At 43.1% G+C, this 21,159-nt stretch overlaps 1 protein-coding gene across 2 annotated transcripts in view; it reads right to left on the bottom strand.

Annotated features, from left to right (window-relative positions):
- Positions 1 to 9,228: 9,228 nt before the first annotated feature.
- The window catches only part of KCNK12 (potassium two pore domain channel subfamily K member 12), a 30,345-nt gene continuing 18,414 nt past the window's right edge, over positions 9,229 to 21,159 (bottom strand). Inside the window, exons 2-3 of one of the 2 annotated variants that reach the window (XM_074817695.1) lie at positions 19,823 to 20,714; positions 9,229 to 16,267 (exon numbers count right to left, since the gene is read on the bottom strand). In XM_074817695.1, the coding sequence (XP_074673796.1) occupies positions 16,231 to 16,267; positions 19,823 to 20,714 (929 nt within the window). In that variant the 3' untranslated portion in view covers positions 9,229 to 16,230. Of the gene's footprint in view, positions 20,715 to 21,159 lie in introns of both variants that reach the window. The other variant, XM_074817697.1, reaches the window with a different exon arrangement.

Genomic DNA, 21,159 nt, shown 5'->3' with positions numbered 1-21,159 from the left:
GAACCACAGGGTTTTCACTTCATATACCACAGTCTGCTCGGTTTTGCTGATACGGGAGTTAGTGACAAAACTTGCATTGATCTGAATAGAGCGGGACGAGGTCACTGCGCACCCGTGTGATGTTTTAATTCTCACTTCCTAGTGTACTGAAAACACAAGCCCTGAAGCATTCGAGGCTGAATGGAGTCCTAAACCCAAAGGCTGAGGTGTGGGTCTGCAGCACCCCTACCCAGGCTCTTGCTGCGGGGGACTGGCGGGTGGTCAGTGCAGAGATCACCACTGAAAGCATCTCAGTTAGACATCAGTCTTTAATTAGGCATCGGGAGAGCTGCTGTATACCAGACCCCTTTATATCCACTGTGCTCTCATCTCCCTGTTTCTCTTTGACTTCATGACTATCGCCTTTCTTCTCCATCTCATCATTACCTGTCTCTCATTATCTTCCCTTCCCCTGTGTGGTGATAGCGTAGGTGTTGGTTGGGAACGGAGGCCGGTGATGAGGGAAGTGTGTGCCATGTCTGAGCAGGGGGCAAATCCTCTGTGGGGAGGTGGAAGAGAGTGGAAGAGGCTGCGATTTTTAGATGCCCTTCACATGCTGATCTAAAAAGGCCAAACAACCAAAAAAAAAAGGCTGTTTGCCCTTGGAAATAGCCCAATTTCTGCTTTTAAAAAAATGTCTATGCTAGCAAAGTCTTTCAATTGCAGCTAACGAGGAAAGTGGCTGCAAAGATTGATGCTTCTGAATGTGTGCAGGCAGAACACCTTTGGGATTTGGATGGCAGAAAGCCTGATACAATCAGGTTGTGTTGTGTCTGCTGAAAAATTCCCCTTTCTAGAAATGCAATCAGGGAAAATTTAGGCTTGCGATAATGTTTGGAATCGGTGACTTGAAGGCTGTGTTGGTACACAGAGGTTAGCCCATTTCTCAGATGCCTTCAAATTCCCTCAGTGGGTGGGTTAGAAAGGAAAGCCAGAAGGAAACCTTTGGTATTTTAGAAAATCACTTACAATCACCTGTTAAGATGTAATAGTAAGATAGCCATGGCAGTATCCTGGGTGCTTATGTAAGCTTAGTATAAGTGCCTCCTCATATTTAGCTTATCTTGATGCTCTTGACCAAACACTTGGAAAAATTAAGATATATTAAAAATATATAAAAATGTATTAAATTCATGTTTCTAGTGACAGCTTTCTGAAAATAATCTTTTTTCCCACCATTCTGTGCCCTCCTGTCAGATCATGCTAAAAACACACACGGGAATGGACAAGCTGTGATGAATAAGGATGAGCCCCTGTGGCAGAGCATGAGCTTGGCTGGGGTAAACCTACCTCTGCTTGTAGTGGTTTCAGAAATAACAATTCTCAGCTTCAGTGTACCCTGAAAGTCAGCAGCTCCCATTTTAAAATGGACTGAGCAGCCAAAAATGGTTACTGGAAAAACTATTTAGGTCTTTATCCAGTTCACAGTGGAAAAGCATATGAATCTGAACAGGCATTCTTGTTGCTGTCCTGAAAGGAGATGGGCTCTTCATTTCCCCCCAGAGCAGGACCAGTCATTGCTGTGGGTGATGGCACCTTTAAATAAGACCACTTGGGTGTCATACTTGCCCCTGTACTCAGCCCCTCTCTGGGGAGAGCAGCAGTTACTCTAACCAGTATTTTTAGTAGTTTGCAGCTCTATGCACTCTCCAGATAGAGGTGCCCATCAATAATATATTAGGATGTGAATGACTGAATTTGTTGAGCAGCAGGGGAAGAAAATCCATGTGGGGAGACCTGTCATTTTGCTCTCCCTGGGGCAGCTCCATGGACCGTGCCATTTAACTGCAGTGGAGAAAACCTTTGTGGTTTGAATTAAACACCACACCACTCAAAAGGTGAATATAGCGTACTCAGAGTCTCTCCTCACATCCTCAGCATCCACCTTGCAGGCACTTTAATAATGTTCACAACAAATTTCCTGCCCACATGAAAAAGCACTGAACCAGGATGAAGGATGATGCTGAGTGGTAGCTCCCAGACTCCCAGAGCTGCAGACGTGGCATATTAAACATTAATGGGGTACTAGAACGATACCAGAGGGTATAAGGCTGATGCTAATAATGCCCAGCTGCAGTTTCTGGTGTTGTAAAAGATTTTAGAGCCAAGATGACTGACAGCACTGAATGATGCAGGGGACACATCCTCTCCTGACTATCTGAGGTCCTACTGGTGCTGCCTTGGGCATATCAAAATTGGCTCTGGGAAACCTTCCCCTGGCCCTGGGCATCTGTGGGTACCAGCAATGTCTTGGAGTGATTTGCTTTGTGGAGGTTATTTCCCTCCCAGCAGGTCATGGAGACCCTCCACGCCATGGCACCAGATTTTCATCAACAGTGGGAGACGCGGGGATGGTGCCTGCTGCTGAACTGAAGGGTGAAGAGCTGCTGCGAGCAGCAGTGTCACCCTGAACAACAGGATCCTGCCAATGCACCAGCCCTCCTCGCCTCTTGTCGGGCAAAGACAATTACTTTAAAACCCTTTAATCAAATTACATTCTTAAAAATATGGTTCCCGAGTCTCCTCTGCTGGAGTTGTTACGCATTTATTTGCTTGAAGGGCATCCAGGAGCACTTCTTTGGGTACCAGTGCCAAACCGTCTTCTGCTTGCAGATGGGATGGATGCCGGTGGTGGTCTGGATGCTGCCCCAGGGCTGGCGATGGAGCTGAGCAGTCCTGCAGCTGGTCTGCAAAGCACTCAGGCTTTGCAGCCCCAAGAGCCACGCGTGCTCAGGGCCCTGCAGCGCTGCAGGTGATGCAGATGCTCAGGACCCAGCTCGCGGGGGAGACCTGGGCGTCATGGTGGCACTTGTTCCCCTGCTCAGGGGCCTGCAGGTCTGATCAAAGTGAAGGGCAGGAAGGGGAGAGATGGCTAAAACACCCCAGCCAATGCGCTGAGACCCCTGCAGCGCTCCTGTCTGTCCCTCTCTGCTGGCTCTGTGTGGGAGCAGCCCTGGGAGAACGGGCTGCTGAGAGAGACCCTGGAGAGCCCCCAAATCCAGCCTAAATCCCCCCAGAGACACCCGGCTCTCCCCACATTTGGCTTAAGGGTGTCTAAGTATCAGGAGCTGCTCTGGCATGTGTGATGCCCAGGGAGGCTTTGGGCACCCGCCCCCCGCACATTGCAATGCACAGGGAACGTGTGTTATCCCACAGCTGCGTTAGCTGTTATCTCTGCCTGGTTCAGCTGTACTTTCTGCTGTGGTGGTGCATGGAGTGTGTGTGAGACCTCTGACTGTATCTGCTGGCTGCACCGGTCTTCAACATCCCTGTGGAAAAGAAAGCGAAAGCACCCATGACATGAGGCAGAATTTTGCACTGTTTTTTTTCACTTGCTTTGTAAAATAAACTGATGTGCTCTAGCAGGAGAGGGGTTATGGTATTTCTGGGGACTACCAGCAGTGTCTGTCCATGGTCCCAGATTTCTCTGTTGTCTCTGCTCTTTTGCAGGTGAAACCAGCCAAAAAAGAGTGAACAATCCCTCACAGTTGCTTTCACATGCACTTTTGAAGTAATATTTTTACAGCAAAACAGTGTAGATCAAAATGCATTTAGGTTGGGAGGTGATACCATCAAAAAACTTCTAAAAAGTTAGCTCATCGACTTTTTAATGCTTAGGTACAAAGCAAAAAATAAAGTCATTCTTAGGATAGCTTTTAAAATATCTGAGAGATGCATCTGTCTTCTCACAGGCAGTTTCAAAACCTAGAGCTGTGCTTTTTTTAGACTACTTTGATAAACGGATATTTTGTTAAAATCCCACTGAGCTGAGCTGCTTTCTGACTCCTGCTTCCTAATTCTGATACCTGTGTGATGGGAAGATTTGTTCCCGTCAGCTTTATACATGGCAACATCTGCTTTCAGCTCTTTCATTTGCCTTTAATAATACTCTCAAGTTTTCAGCGCTGTGGCCTGATGTCTGCTTTTACCAGCTTTGCGTGCACAAGGGAGCCACTTTGGCGAAAAATTCGGAAAATGTCGAATACTCTCTGTTCCTGTTGGAGCCAAGGTGCTCAAGATTTGTAGGGTTGGGACTCTCATCCTCATCATCTTCAGGAGAAACCACATAGAAAAATTTGCTGCCTACAATACTGGTCTGGGGCTCAAGGTTCTGCTGTTAATTCCTGTGCAGATCTCCTGTGTTCTGATGGACAAGTCCTTGACTCTCCAGTGTCTGAGTTTCTGCATATAGAATCATAAAATCATTTATATTGGAAAAGACCCTTAAGATCATCGAGTAGCATATATGAAATGAGGATGCCAAAAGCTTCTCGTTCAGATGCTTGAGGATGAACTTACAGCTGGTCATGAGACACTTGGAAGTCATGGGCAGTAGAAGTACCAGCAGCAGAAGGGAGCAAAGGCGGTGTACCTAATTCATCCACAGGCTCTTCGTTATTGAAAATGCTCTGAGGAATTAGAAAAAAGGTGATCGTACTTCAAATGGAAACAGTCACTGAAAAATTATTCTTGATGGTTCATTTTTTTCTCTAAAGGGCTGTGGATACAGCCTGTAACTGTCTATAACCCATTTTTAATATAAGGCAATTTCTGCTTAAATGATCTTGCAGTTCTCAAGGATATGCTAACATTTACCATCATCTATTAGATCTATATAGGAAAATTTCATCTCTTCTGTAATAGTACAGCTGATGCTCATGAGAGGTTGCTTAATTATACCTACATTTTGGAAGATGGAAGATAAAAATAAATATTGGTACAAATCAAGATTTTACTTGCAATCATGAAGAGCCAAGAGCAAAGATCCAGCATCATTATATGGGTATGAACAATCTCGTCCAATAACGGCTTGTTTCTTTCTAATTGCTGATGGGTTTTACCTGATTTGCAGAGATCTCAGGAGTGAGTGTTTCTCTCCCTGTATAGTTCAGATGAATTGGTTTGATTTTGCATCACCAATCCAGTTGATGTAATGAGACACGGACTGTGGCAGCTCCTGGCACGGACACATCTCTGGCCAGGAGTGCAGGAGAAGACTTCAGACCCTGCCTGACCAGGGTGGGAGTGAGCTGGGGAGAGCCCAAAGCATGTGGATAGAGCAAAGTGACCCCTTCACGTTAACCCAGAGGAGTCTCCCTGCATTTGGTCCCTCCCTTAATTTCATCACTTATTTTGTCATGTCATTAAGCTGCTGTAGCGTGTCAGGCTAAACAGTTTTCCTTTCCTGGACATCACAAATTAGCAGAAATCCCTCATTTGAAAGACACTTACCACCGAATTCCTACATATTTCCTACTGAAAGAGCAGAGTCTTGGAGTCACTTGTTCCATACAGTTTCCCCAGGAAGAGGTAGGGGTGGCCACCAGTCCGTGGCTCAGCAAGGATGGAGGGTTTATCTCTGGAAGTAGACAGGACATCTGAGGTACAGCACAGAACTCATGGGCCAGAGGAACTGGCACGTTTTCACTGGTCTATCAGTATGCAAGTGCCTGCCCTCGATGTAATATGTAACAGGAGAACAAACCATACTGAAAGCAAAGAGATGCAATTAGATGGCTACTCTTACCAAAGCAAACCCAAGCACATCCATTACAGATGCATTAGATCCACTCCACTGGGTATCTTGTTACTCTTTTCTCTAGTTTACTGGGAACATAAGAAGGTCAGAATAATTTCCTTGGCCATATACGCAGAATTTTGCCAACTGATTGACATTTGGGTGGTGATGGACTTAAGGACATCAAACTTTGAACAACATTACCTGCAGCTATCGGGATGAGGGAAGGGAGCTGCCTCTCCTATTTCTGCAAACATGCTCAAAGAGAAAGTATTCCCAATCATTTGCCACTGCTCCAGGGCTGAATCACTCAGGAAGCCATTTCTCTACGTGTCAACGTGATGTGTTGTGTCAGAGGCAATCAGAAGTTTTCACGCAGAAGATTGCATGGGAAATAAGATTCCCCTGCAAGCACATCTCTCCAGGAGAATGCAAATGTGTTGCTTCAGGTTCTGCCTGCTTAGTTTACAATTAAAACAGAGTAACACTATGGAGGAAAGCAGTTTGTAACTCTGGGGAGGCGAGACTTGTGTCCAACTCTTCTCAATTTTGATGGCACCTAACATCTTTTTTATAGGGTCTCTCACAAGTTCACTGGCCATTTGGGGATGCAGAAGACGATGGCTCTCCTGGAAAGGGACCTCATGTCTGTGCAAGATCTCATGGGTTGCAGGAGGACCAGCAGCCTTCAAGTCAATGCAACAGTATAGCTGTGATTATAGACACTCAAATGTCAATAATTTCCTAAATAAAGGGTTTCATCACAGCATTAAAAACTTCCCACATGAACCGTTTTGAGTGACTGGAGGGTGACAATCTAAATATAAATCTAACTTTTTTTAAAAAACTGATTTCAGGCACATATGTACAGCTTCGGCTGACTTTCAAGAAGAGTCTGTGGGAACATCTGACAGCAAAATTAAGTTATATGTTTCTTGTGGGAGTTCATTTCCTATGAAAACTGTAAACGCCTTGTTTCCCTGGCACTCAGATTTTTAAACCTGTAATCCTAACAGGATATGAACTGGTTTTAATTACTCCCAATGACAAGTATTTCATCCTTTGAAGGAATTGCTTGGGGAGCGCAGCGGAACAGGAAGTTTTAGTGCAAACGCAAGGGCGTGATTTATTTTTAGAGCCACTGTGGCGATCAGCTGAGCCGTGGAGGTTTTGTCACTGATTTCAGCAGGTCACAAGTTCACACACCGCTTTTGAATTAGTTTGGAAGAATAAAGCAGTGAAGCAGGAAACAGGAGACCTGGAAGCAGGCAGAGGAATAAATGGAGTAAGAGACCAATTAAACTGGATAAAAGCAAAGAGACAAACAGGGAGCATGGTGAGGGCTTTAATGACTTCTACAGCACATTTCAAGGGTATTTCAGGTGAGATCTCTTTTGGCTCACATTTAAATAGCCTCATTTCTACCAAAATAACTGGTTACATGACTAGGGTGAGCTGGATTTTAACCTTTATGTAATCTCCCTATATAAATGTAATAGTTGCACAAAATGCACTTTCCGGGTAGGATATAGACTTGCGAAGGAGGCGACTGTGTGTTTCTCAGTGTGTGATCAAGATGCCCACAGGAGGTGGAAGGAGACTGAAGCTCAGACCCAGGAAAATGCAACAGCAGTCATCTTAATCCAATGAAGTTTGCAGCTCGGTGGCAGGAACCACTGAAAAACATAATACATCGTTATACCTCAAATCACACTGCACAAGGTCTAATGAATCATCTGTAACGGCCTCGTGCAGGGTTTTATCCAGCATGCTCGCTTCTCTTGAAATTAAGGCCACGGTCTTCTGTTGCATCTCAGTGAACTGGGAGCAGGACAGGGGTGTCAAAAATGCAGGTGTGCCCATTGTGGGGGACACTGGAAAGGAGGGGAGCCAACGCGGCACGGTAGTGATGTACCAGCAGACCGCCCAAACGCTGAGCTGGTACCAGTACGCATATGCAACAAGATCCCAGAAACATATCTGGGAGCCTGAGGTGACCCTATCATCCCTGTAATGTAAACACCTTGTAGTGTAGCATAATGTAAATGTAAATATAAATATAAATGCAGCCCTTATATGAGGGCTGGATCCTGCTGCAATAAATTGGATTAAGGGCTGTTTTTACACTACTGCCTCTGGAAAGGGTTCTGGGGGGCTGGAGGCAGATGCATGCCATGGCTGGGTACTGGCAGCCCTCTGTCCCCTCCTAGAGGGGTCATGGAGGGTCTGAGTGAGCCAGCCCAGGCTTACCAGAGGGCAGCATGGATGAGCTTTCCACCAGCAGCAGAAACAAGGGAAGTCATCTCCCAGCAAGCCAGTTGTCTTCTCCCACCTCCTGACAGGCACCAAGGATGGATGCTCTCACAGTGACCTTTCACCTATGCCAGGATGAGCCACTTGAAAGATCTCTGGAGCAGTTGTGGGGGCTGCTGGTGCTGCCCATCCAGGTGAATTTTCTCTTCCTCTCATTTGCTTTGCTGCCTTCTTGGAGAGCAGAGCTCAGTACTGGGTTTTTCCCTTTAGGAAATGAACTGAGGTAGCTGGTGGTTCCTCAGGAAGGGATATATTTGCAAACCAGGAAGGAACCAGAAGAGTAACATCAAAATGGAGTGGTATAGAAAGTGTAATTGATATTTTTTTTTTTAAAAAAAGGAATTTTCTGTAAATATGAATACCTATCAGATTACCAGGGTTTTGCCCCCATACTTTGTGATGGAGAACTTCATGATTAAAATTCTGAAGAAACTGAAATAGTCTGAAAATCTTGACTTCTTTGAAGAATGGGAGACCCCCAAATACATCCCAGGGGAATTGGTACTCCCAATGTCAGCACATTTGAGGACACCTAGCATCAATGAAACCAGTGCTGAACAGCCAGCAGCTTCCCTCTTACCTTCGCTGCCTGGCCCAGCATAACTTCTGGTGGCTGCAACTCTTCAGCCTTCCCTTTCTGCTGGGAAAACAATTTGTGTGCATTTTGGCAAGCAGGAGCTGTCAGCCAGCCCTCACAGGCTGTGTGTCTGTCTGGGGCACTGCAGCAGTGGATGCCATCCAGAGCATGCGCCCAGCACCAGCTCTTGTTGGGGCTTGTTTTAATTAGCTAAGGAGATGGGGATAGCAAGATGGGTTTTGGCTGGGTTTATAAACCAGAAAGGTTTGCACTTTGGGTCCATGTTATCTAGCAAGATTAGCAAGCCTTCACGTTTAGTGCAGTGATACTTCTCTGTTTGCAGTGTGATTGATTTTTTAAGTGCCTTTCTAGTCAATACCAAAATTTCCAGGATTTATCTTAATACCTTAGACAGATGGATCCTATTGATTTCAATGGAAGTTGGGGAGAGGGGATATATAGGAAGTTCCTTATAGGTGTTTGCAGAGCAAACAGTTTCCATCTGCTCTCCATTTTACTGTAAAGCAAAGGATCAGTCAGCTGCAGACTTTAATAGATGATCATCATGTACATTAGAAGTATGTCACACTAGTTATTATCCTCCCTGGCTCTGCTCGACCACACATGGTTTAGTCAGTATTTGGGGGGTTGTGGGGTCTCCCCTTATGGCTCCGTGGTCTCCAAGCCATACGTTTCAGAGAGGATCTCTCAGCCAGGAGGTGCTTCTGCCTCACCTCCTGCTCCCCATCATGGTCAGTAAAGAAGAGTACTTGCATACACATCCCAGGCAACATTTTTTCTCCTGTTTATTTCAAAAGTCTTTGTAATAGCTTAATTGCAACAATCCAAATATCACCTGGAATTTGACATTCTCCCAGATGTACAGAATTCATACTTGGTCATGTATCACAGCATTAAAAACACACAGGAATGTTCCCCAAACACCATCAGTGGGTTCTTCCACGGTCTCATTAATTACCAGCTCTACACATCCTCCACCAACGCCTCTGCACCGCTTTGCAATGCGGCTGCTCATCAGCCGTCTCTGCCTCCTAGGTCTGTAGCCATGCTTCTGTGAATGAAGGGGTGCCAAGCCCAAAATATCCATTTTTGTTTGCAAACTGTATATAACGTACCAGTAGAAATGGGATCTGTATTTAACTGGCTTTGTATATGGCTTTTAGTCCTCTTCATTCAAAGATCTTATAGGGGGAAATTCCTGAGCTGACATCAAAAACCAGGACTGGTTCAGTACGAGCACTCACAATTATGTTTGTGTTGGAGGCAAAGTTCCCGTCAACCCAGAATTAAAGCATTTTTAAAAACGCCACTTGTTTAAATAGATTTCAATGTTGAAATTTATTCCTGTTTAGTGTTTTGCTAGGAAGCATCATCTGAAAGAGAATAGAAATCTGTGTTTTCTAATCAGTGTTTTACAGGAATTTATACTTCATTTACCTCTTGACACAACCGAAATTGTGCTGGAAAAGTACGTACAGCTCCTTTTGACTTCTAGCAGGCATTCAAAAGTCGTCGCACCTATTTAATTAGGCTATTTACTACCTGCATTTCAACTAATTTACTCCAGATTCAGGCAAGAGCAGCATTTGGTTCCTAGAACCTATCAGCTCTTTTGGCTTATTTAGGTAATTTCTGTATTGTTCAACAGTTTGGGAATGTGTTGAGTGATGCCAGGCACTGGGACCTGCTGCAGCTGTTTCTGGCCAGAGAAATGTCATTTTTTCTGACCAATGCTCAGCTGAAATTCCTCCCGGTTGTTGTAATAATCCCTGGCTAATACCCATATTCACCGGTGACAGTAAAAAGCTTGTGTAAGACTTGCTGCCATCCTCTGATTTCAGTACTGGTGATGAAAAATGTCCCTAACAGTGTAGAAACAGCTGCAGATACTTGTTCGGAAAGTTCCATTGTTGGTGCTGCAGCTGTTCACAGGGCCATGTCCAGCACCCCAAACATCCAGCTGATGCTCTCCTGAACCCAGACTTCTCCCACTGGAGCCAGCAGCAGCTGGCTGCTACAGACAGAGGCAGCTCTGCTCACAGCTTTTACATGTGAGATCATTACTGTCTCATTTAGGATCATTTTGCTTTTCTGATGTGCTGATATTGGGGGTTTGGGGTTTTTTTATTTTTGAATATTTTTTTTGAAAAACCATGACCATTTGAAGGTCAGCTGTCAAATGGACTGAATGATCGGCACAGGAAAACTGAAAATCATGGCATCTTGTGTGTAGGCTGTGAATAATGGGCAATAATTTTCTGAAGGTTTTAGCCCATTAAGAAGGCAGGGATATGACCGCATTGCTGATGATTTGCACCGCTTTCCTGGCTGTACATTTGCTGGCTACAGACCAGGGGGCTGGTTGGTGGGGTGGATCTCATGCCAGGGGAGTCTTGGCTGGAGGAGGTGGCTGCAGGTTGCCATAACATTCAGCTGCTGTCCAAAAATCAGACACCCCAAGGCAGGTCCATTTGCTGATGGGGACTGGACCAGTATTCATGGGCTTTGGACCATGGGCATGCTTAAATTTGGGGATGGAGACAACTCCATCCCTGAGTGCTACTCAGACTAAGGCATGCCCTCAAATACATTTTGCTTTCATACAGATGAAAAAAATATAAGCCTTGACTACCCCAGTGCTGTCAGCAACTGAGGCATTCCCTGGAGATGCAGGTGCATTGAGCATTAGAAATGAACACTGTGGTAATTTTGTGTTGCATGTCTGATCTTTGGGGCCCAACTGTGTATTTTAGCACTTTACTTTCTGTTCAGAGCACCACTTCTTTTGTTGCTTCACTGTACTTGTAGGATGGTAAAACATTTTTTCCCTTTTTTACTGATAAAGATGTCATAGCAAATATAACCAGACTTGGTAATTGATTCATCTTGTAATATTTATATATGCTGTCATCACACAGAAAGCCTAAACAAATCTCTCTATCCTATTTGATGAGTAAAGTAGGATCACAGCATTACTGCTTTGCCAGTGCAGAAGCTGAATGTAAAACGAATCGATAACTGCACCTGCCTCCCAAACGCTCCAGTTTTGGGAACAAACCAGGGTTCAAAGGTGGCCAGAAACAGTCTCGTGCAGGCTACAGCACTTTGCTCTCCTTCTCAAGAGTGGCTCAATATAATGTTAGTCTTCTTTTTTCATTTTAAAATTTTTTCTTTTTTTTTTTTTTTTTCTTTTTCCTTTCTCTATTTTTTTGTGTCTTGATAATTCAAATAGCACAGTTGCTAGCCCTGATTCAAGGACAGGGGCAGGCATGTACAACACCTGAAGACAAACACTGTCCTTAGGAGCTGAGGCAGGCTGGGGGGATGGCAAACTGAGGCACAGTGAAAGGACTTGCCTGGTATCACCCAGCCGAGCTGCTTTAACCACCCGGGTGTAAACTCCCAGCCACCAAACCAACCTACAAAGTAACATCTTTGTGCATCAAGTCAGTAAATTATTCTCGATGCTGTAGCTGTGTGGTTTTTTTTAATAAAAGTGGTAAATAGTGAGCGGAGCTCACCTGAGCTTTGCCTGACTTAGAATTACATTAGCATGCTCTTAGTTTGCAATTGACAAATAGGTAAAAATATTCAAATTCTGAAGATCTGTACATGCAATTGTGTTTGCAGTGATCATGTAGTCTTGATTTTAATCTCTTTAGAAGCTCTATTCATAGGAGTAAATGTACAACATAGGGCATTCTCCAAATAGGATTTACATCCTTCTGACGTTCTTTTAAAAATTTTAAACAAATTAGATAAAAAGGGCAAATAAAACAGGAGGGTCTTTTTACAAAAAAATGGGTCTTTAGCATCTTTCACTGAGTTCATGTCAAGGGTTTCTGTTGGTAGGAAAAATATTCAGTCTGCTGATTCTAACCATGACACATAATTTATACTCATAATTTGATTTTACAAAACAATTTTTAAAAGAAAAATATTCAGAAAAGTGTCCAATTTTGGTGTGTCTGGGAACATTTGCTGGATAATTTGTTGGTGTTAATATTTCAGCTGTTTGCAATCAATGCAAACAGAAAAATAATACCAACAAGAAACCAGCACAGAACTGGTCATTCCTTTTATAATTAGCAATTAATGAAACACAGAAGTAAGTAAATACCAAAACTAGTGGAATTAACCGCAGAAGTAAAATTCTTGACGTTTGTAATAGGAGATAATAATGCCAGCTCCATTAAAGATACCTACCAAGCTGTGCCCTTTTAAAAAAGAGATAAACTAAACAGGAATGGCTTTGAGCAGATACATTGTAATTCAAGTACTTTAAATTGGCTCGAAATTTGGAACGAATATTTTTGCAGAGTATACAACAAGGTAGTATTCTGGTGAGCTAAAAAAGTGTCTGTCTGTATATGTAGAACAACAGCTTTTTTATTTTTGTAAATAAACAATGTCTACACACACACAACTCAAACCCCAAATCATTCTTCACATGTTGTGCTTTTGGATACTGAGGTTTTACAATAAAAGTCGAACTGAATTCTTGCGCTACCTGTACAACCCATGGATGTTACTATAAGCACAAATCTTCTGGACATAATTTTACTTTCAGGGAATAAAACTGATTCACTAATACAAAACTTAGGAAATAATAGCCATTGAGAAAATATTTGAATTGCACATTGTTAGAAATATCAGTAATTTTTTTCATTATGTTTATTGTATATTATTAAAAAAGCATTAATTTTGCACTGATTCACTGGCTTTAAAAAGTATTCTTTCAGTCTGTGAAGCACAAAGGGATTATGGGAACATCTTTGTATTTCTTAGATGGTCTGATAAAGCATCACCTGCTGGAGGGCCTAATCCTGAAAACACTTGGCACGATGCTGTTACACAATTTCAAATCCACCTACATCCTCATGCTGAGTCCAGGCTTGGGAGCTGGCTAGGACACACCCGGGCATGACATGACATGGCCCTGGCACTGGGGGGACAGGAGACGTGGGAATCTGCACCTACAACATACCCAAAATATTCTTCATCACTGTAATGGACCAGCGCAGCTGCTTTTCTGGTAGTAGGCTGGGTGATCGTCTTCTCCAAATCAGCCCTTGACAGTGTTCATTCACCTCCCGAGGGAAGTGCAGATGGTGAGTCTAAGTGTGGGGTCCCTCTCTCTTCCCCCCGTGTCTCACAAAATACTTCTCTCCATGCTCCAGAAGAGGTAGCTGAGCCTGTGATGCAAAAAGAGCCACTTGGGGCTGTGACAGTGTCTCACCATTTTGTGACTGGGTATAATGCATGTGCCTATGGAGAGCAATGCAAGTCTTTGGTTTTCTGCTGGATTTGCTGGAAAACACTTCTGAGCCTCTCCCTTTCTGCACACTTTTCATTCCTTGATGACAGTACACTTGCTGTACCTGGAGAAAAGCTTGCATTTTTTTTTTCTCATGCTAAATTGCCAGATTATTTGGTAGTGTGCTATGAACTGTATCGATACTTACTCTTTGTGTTTCCAGGGAAGGACTACTAAACACAATAGATAGGAAGGCTGCAGGTTTGCATCCCCACTTCAAAGCAAAACTACACCATTTTTGTTCCTGAGAGCTGAAAGTTTGTTTTTGATCCTAGACCTCATTTTGGCTATGCAATATTTAGGGCAATTGCATCTTTCTTTTTTTTTTTTTTTTTTTTTGGTGGTTTCAAGGTATATTGTAATTAAAGTGTGGATGTTACACATTTAATAAACAAAAAGAATGAGAAAAAAGGCATGCATCTTTATTGGTAGCTACATTCAATCTGTAGCCATGTAAACTGAAGTAGTCCTGTAGTCCTTCCTCTGTGCCATTGCTACACAACATATTTATAATGCAGAATGAACCACCTCCTGTGCATACACTAATATGCATACCCTATGCATCAAATCTCAGTGGAACTGGCCATACCTTCCTGCATTTTCCACAATGTAATGCTTCTCTTTTCCTAGCACGAGCATTCACGAAAGCAGAATATGAGTTCAAATATGGTCATATTCACAAAAAAGAAATTGCATATTGGTCGTACAATGTGCCATGCACACTTCATTAGTTATTTTGTGCGAATCAAGTATTAATATGCCCTAATTGAATGTATTATGTAACATAACATTTATTGTATAATTTAAATATAACATTGAAAATGTGTGTCGGTTTGGAGAGGCACATTAGTAATCCAATTAGAGCAGAAGCCATATCCATAGATTTGCTAGCAATCAGCAAAGTATTTTATTTAGATTAGCTCTGAACATTCATTGCAATAATTAGTCACCGAATATTTTTCAAGTTAAAGGTTAGAAAAACACAAAAAAGTGAGAACGGTCTCATTGCTACAGCTAATTTCCACATAATTATAAATTCATCCCACATAGGCAATCAGGTTTATACTGAGCCCGCATGCCTGGCTATATGGCTTCCACTGCTGCTAAAGTCCTCCTTTCCGTAGCAAGTCAAGACATGACTTAAATACAGGTAAAGGCTCGTAGTATACCCAAATTTTCACCTGCAGAAAGCTGGGGAGGAGAAAAGACTAAGGGCCAGGGCTGGGACACTGGTGCTACACTGACAGGCGGCATCACATTGTGCCTCTGGGTAACCCGAGCATGACATGGGGCGGTCACCAAGAGCTTTAGTGTAGTTCTTATACCTCTCCTGTCTTCCACTAGTAATTTTTGCTGGAATTAGAGCTGGCAGTTGGGTTAGCAATTAGCATGTACATGTCAAAGAGGCACAAATATCCTTTAAAACAGACCTTCTTATTTCCATTTTTAGTTGCTCCTACTGCTGCATGGCCCCAACCACTGCCTAAAGTACCTCTGTATGTCTTGCTAGTGGTAATGGGAGTTACTTGTGCAACACTCCTTCCTTGGGGCCACAGGCAAACTACAGCCTTGTCCTTCAGAAACTTCCATCTGTGACTGAGGTCAATGAGATTACTTCTCTGAACATCTATATTGTCTGAACGACATCCTTCGCATTGCAAGGAAATAAAAAGCGATCTGAGTATTTTGCACAAAACGGTGTGTTTGCAGATGGAAAGAAACCAAAGAGTATCGGATGACATCTCAGTGTGACTCCAAACTTTGTCCAAGAAACAAGGAAGACAAACCCCAAGAAATAAATGCAGTGATTTGCCAAACACTACAGGTTTCACAAGAAACTGTTCCTTGTAACCATTCTGCCCTGAGCTCCAGGGGAAAGAGAAGATGTCACTTGAATGTGGCCATTTTGCTTTATTAATTTGCACTTGAATTTTAATTCTCATCTGCAAGGCATTAGCACACGGGCCAGATGAACATGGTATCTCCTCTCTTCTCACTGGAGTCCAAGCAGCCTATGTCTGTGCAATCATTGCTCTCACTAGGGGCTGGCTCACATAGAAGTCCTAAGCCCTGTAGCTTTCTGCTGCTCCTGAATGCTCTTCTCAGCCTCAGACAGCAAAAGACCAATTTGGGCATGGGGTCTGAGCTCCTGCCTGTGCTGCCTGTACAGCTGCTCAGCAGGCAACTGGGATGTCTGTGTCTGTGCCAGGTAGGAGTCACTGCTGTTGCAGGGTGGTGCAGAGCGGGTTGTATCAGGGAAGATGAACTTTTAAATCCTAAGTTAATTGCATTCTTTCAAGGCTGTCCAAAAATAAAACCTGGGGAAAAAAAAATTTCAAAAATGTAATACAACTTCTAAGTTACCTGAAAAGAAAGTGCAATCTAGTGCAGTGTGCTTTCACTGTCCCACTCCGTTCCTTCAGTTTCCTCCTGATTTCTTGTGCTTCAGCCTGTGTCCGGGTATTGCAGGTATCTGCTTTGTCTGTGAAAATGAAATACCAGGAGGAATTGCACTTGGTGCAACTGGTGCATGTTTAGGGTTTAATTCACAAAAGAAGCAGGCTGCCCTGGGGAATCCTGACTTGGACCACGCACAATAAAAGAGAGGAGTTAGGTACCCAAGTCTGGCAAGTTTAAAGAGAAGTTGTCATAAAAAAAAAAAAGCTAAAGAAAGACCAGGAAGGACTAGGGAAGACTGATCTCAAACCTCCTATGTCCTCTTGGCTCATGTACCCGTGCACACAGGTGATGGGTGTCCAGGTAGTGCTAGTAAGCAGAAAAGTAGAGATTTGGAGCTTGGTTTTCATGCATCCTTGAAAAATATTTTGGCTACTGAATATGAGGGAACCATAATGTCACCCCTTGTCAGCTGCTCTCCAGTGAGACCCAGCTCAGTAACCGTGCTCTGAACCCTCTCATAAACTGGCCTTGCTGAGCCAGATGGGTTTGGGGATTTTTATGAAGCTTAGATATGAGCTGGGGGTCCCTGTGGTTGAGTTGTGTCAGCTTCTGGGGATATGTGTGCTGCAAGAAAGGGGCGCTGGTAGACAACTAGGCATGTACTTTATACACCTATGAGGCTAAGGAGAAGCGTAATGGAGTTTATCAAGGATCCTGGGAGTAAAGGAACTTTAGACCTAAGTGCATAGAGTAGCAATCGGATGCCCAAATCCCCCAGGGAACTGAGCTCTAGGAGCTAATCCAACTCCCCTTGGAGTCGATAGGAACTACAAAGGGTCCTGCAATGGCACCACTGTGACCAATGGTACCAAAAAGACTCAAAAACATTTAAATCATATTATAACAGACTGCGTGTCTGCCTTTGACTGGACTCAGAAAAAGTACAGAAGTAGCAGAGGAGGTATGTACAATTTCATATTACTTCACTGTATTTTCCAGGCAGGAATAGGTAGTTTGAAAACAATTTACAAACATTTAAACAGGTGCCTAATCATAGTTATAATATTTATCCTTTAAAAACAACTTACTGAAAAAATAAACCCCCTTAATTTGCAAATTTGTTGTCATAAAAATATAGTTCTTGAACTCACAGAATGTTAATGCATTTGAACATGTTTTTATGAGCAAAATAACAAACCTAAGTAATTCTGCTGTGGCTTGGGGTCCTATCTATTCAAACTCCTAAATCCTTCGGGACAGAGTCTGTCTGCCTCGATTTATGCAGCACTTCACGCTGTGGGGTCTGTTCTAATGAGTAATAGTCCCTGTGATGGCAAATGTACCAACCAAGATACAACCCTAAGAGAGGTCTAGTTGCAAAGAGATTAGCACTCTATACACACTCTTGATAAACAAACTCATAAATCATCATAGTTAAAGAGATTTACCCCTGGGGGTAATCCCAAGGGAAAAGAACATATTTTAATTCTTTTGGTTCCCTGCCTCTGCTGTTTCCAAAGATGTCCCCTGCGTCTCTGGAAGGTGCCTTCCTGAACTTGGTCTTTGCAGTCAGTCTTCGAGCTTTCCCAGACCACAACCTGCCCCTACACAATCTGCTTAAATTTATCCTTCAAGGACCACCAAACACTCTGACCTCTGCCTGCTTCTTCCAAGGGCCACTCAAACGTAGCATCTGAGATAGAGTACAGAGACAGACACACGGACCTCAGGGGGTCTCTCTGACATCAGGGAAGCTCCTGCCAGATGAATGCCTCTTCAATGCGGTCTCTGCCATACCACGTACTCTTTGAGTCCGTATCAGGTAGATACAGAACATAAGTATTAAGTGTTTCTGGCCAAACGCATCTTGATAAAAGCTGTGACTGCGTTTATAGTATGATACAGATCCACAAGTGATTGTTTATTTGCTGCTCCGGTTCCTTCTCCTTCAGGCAAAAGATACAATCAGCTGGCAGGTTCAAGCGTGCAAAACTTCAAATTAGAAGTTAGTTTTCTGAGGTTAAATTCCAAAACGTTTTGCACTACTACAAATTTAAAGGAAAGCAAACTGATGGATATCCCAAACCCATGCAAAACAAAGTAAAGTAAATAAACAACAGAGTAAAATATGTATATAAAACTTCATGGAAATATTTTCAAACATTTCTAATATTCCTAGTTTGTTTTCATCAGCTTTTTCAATTTATTCAGCAATCAACCTAGTACTCATGTTCTTGCCTATAATTACCCAAGTTGTTTTCAAGAGCTGATCATTGTGGCTTCTCAAGACTTCAAGCTTAAGTTATATTCCTTGCTGGAATCAGCATAAGCCTTTTTATTAGCTTCACAGCCTTAAAGGAGTGGCACAGTATAGAGAATTTAGAGAAAGGATCCAGAGCTTTGCACATATTTCTGAAAGAGATTTGCAGGAATTCCTATGCACCCATTTGTCATGCTAAACTAGACACTTAGACCACGTTTGCTTGAAGATACTTCTGGTTCTTCAGTGGTTTGGGCTAGCACAGGTTAAATATGATTTAAGACAGTAGCAACAGCCTTAGCTCAATTTATGACATAGTACCAACATTTTGGGAGAAGCCAGCTTCTGGGGGAGCTTCAAAGCTCCATATTCTGTATAACCTTCACAATCAGATTTGTGGGAAACAAGTACAGGATTGGGGCCCCCAAAGAACTACAAAGAAATAATTTGCATGAATCTCTGAAACAATATTGCAGGAGTAAAATATGCAAATTAGGGCAACAGAGAGCCTACATTCATTTTAGCTACTTATTTTCATGTAAAAGTAATGAAATAAGCTTTTCAGTGGTGATGCAAACATTTGACACCAGAGGTACTGGCTTCTCTTGCACTGAATGAAGTCAGTACCAAAGTTGGCAATTGCCTGTTTTCAGTAATTCAGCAGGTAGGAATAGTTTTGCACTTTTTACCATGGTTCTTGATAATCCCCTGACTTTTAAGAATTAGGTAGCAGGTAGTGTTTCAGACCAAAACGGCTAAAAAACATCTATAGTCAGGGGAATTCAGCCCATCTGAGCCTCTACCGCTGAAGTCAGTAGGATTATTCAAGTGAAGTACAGTCACCCTAAAACTGGTGTAACTGCAGTCACATACATGTATGTTATATACGGGCTTGCTATGAGGAATTACCAAAGACCATCGAGTACAAAGTTCAGGGCCAGATCCAGACTTCAACAAAGGATGAGATACTGGTTTAGCCAAATCTTATCGACCCCAAGTTTGAATCTGGAGCCGAACTTGCCCATTATATGCATTTTAACCCAGAGTTTGGGTTCAGGCTACGTTCTGAAGAACATGTCGGTTTTCACACCGTTGTAACCATGCACACCATTCTTCTATAATTGCATCAGATTCTGCATCAAAGACATCCAAGCCTCTTCCAAAAAACCTCTTTGGGAAAAATTTAACATTACGGTAAAGATGTTACTGCATATTAGAGAAGACTTATAAAACCCCCAGAAACTAAAATGCTGAACACCCAATGAATACCAAGGCTGTCTCTGAATTTAAAACTTTCTGGTAGTTTACAGTGATAATTCCACCCTAATCACCATTTTATTTTTATTAAAGAAACAAAAGGAATTTCAAAAACTCTACCTAGAATCACTTGTTTCTGCCAAGCGGTTGTTCATGATGGCTAAAGCACCCACCCCTGCAGAGAAACCGTTTTGTCTCGTATTGATACAAACGTTCCTTGGGTAGCCGTTGGCTGTCTCGGACAACTGCTTTTGCAAAATGGCCAGGGAGACTTTATTTGATGCCGTCAGCTCCCTCATGGAGATCATCTCTCCAGAGAGCCTCCTCCCCTCGGTGTCGCTGTCATACTGTCCATCAGCGTCCATTGAGATATTATGTCGACGTAGGCGAGCTCCTGGGGTGATGGCATTGCGACGTCCAAGGCGGGTACTTGATTTATGGCACTTTGGGCAACATCTGCATTCGAATTTTTTCAACACCCAGTTCAAAACTTGCTTGATTACAATTGAGATGACATTAAAAAGGGAGTATATGCAACATACCCCCATTAATATAAATATGAAGTTTCCGAATCTGTATAATCCCTGGTTTTGGTATGCAGCATTTTGGCTGCTTACCAAATCTCCAAAGCCAATGGTGCTGAAGGTGACAAAGCAATAGTACAAGGAGTCAATGTAGTTCCATCCTTCCACCGCTGTGTACATCGCGGAGGCGCAGCAGGAAAGGGTAATAGCAAAAATTCCCAGAATCAGCATCACATGGTAAACAGATGGCTTCCACCCCACGAGGCTGCCCACCCCCGGCACAGCTGGCCCCCTTCGGAAGTTGGGAGGTAGGAGACCACTTCTTCGCAGCTGTCTCTCATGGCACGCCTTCATGATAAACGCCAGGAGAGAGATAATGCGCTCCAAGAAGAGGTTGAAGAAAAGGATAGTCCCAGCACACCCAAAAAGGCCATAAACGATGAGGAATACTTTTCCAGCCACAGTTGCTGGTGTCGTCATCCCAAAACCTAAAGTGTGGAGATAAATGAGTATCGTTAATGACATGGTTTTCCATGCGTAAGTTCAGGACACATGTAACTTAACAAAGGTGCCATCTCACTGGACAAAAGGAGTGCTACCTCTAAGTCAGCTTAGGCCAACATGAAACTGAGTTTTACAAAGAATTAAGAAGGCACCAGAAAGGTCAACGAGATGACCGAAACTCAAGAGGGAGCAAAACATCCTCGCAGAGATGAAAGATGGTATTAACAGAGAAACACCACTCTCTAAATGCAGGCGGATGCATTCCCTGCTCCCGTGCGTGTGAGCCAGCATGGCCTGATGGAAAGTTTAAGCTCTCTATTGACAGGCTGTAACCCAGCATAACACCGTTGTTATCGAGGGCTGATAATACCACTCCTGCTGAGAAGGTGGAAGGTTTCAGGTTGTATAATAGGAAAAAAAAAAACCCAT

The sequence above is a fragment of the Strix aluco genome, chromosome 3 (genome assembly GCF_031877795.1).
Source record: "Strix aluco isolate bStrAlu1 chromosome 3, bStrAlu1.hap1, whole genome shotgun sequence".
Lineage (NCBI taxonomy): Eukaryota > Metazoa > Chordata > Aves > Strigiformes > Strigidae > Strix > Strix aluco.
This window is presented reverse-complemented; position numbering and strand designations above follow the sequence as displayed.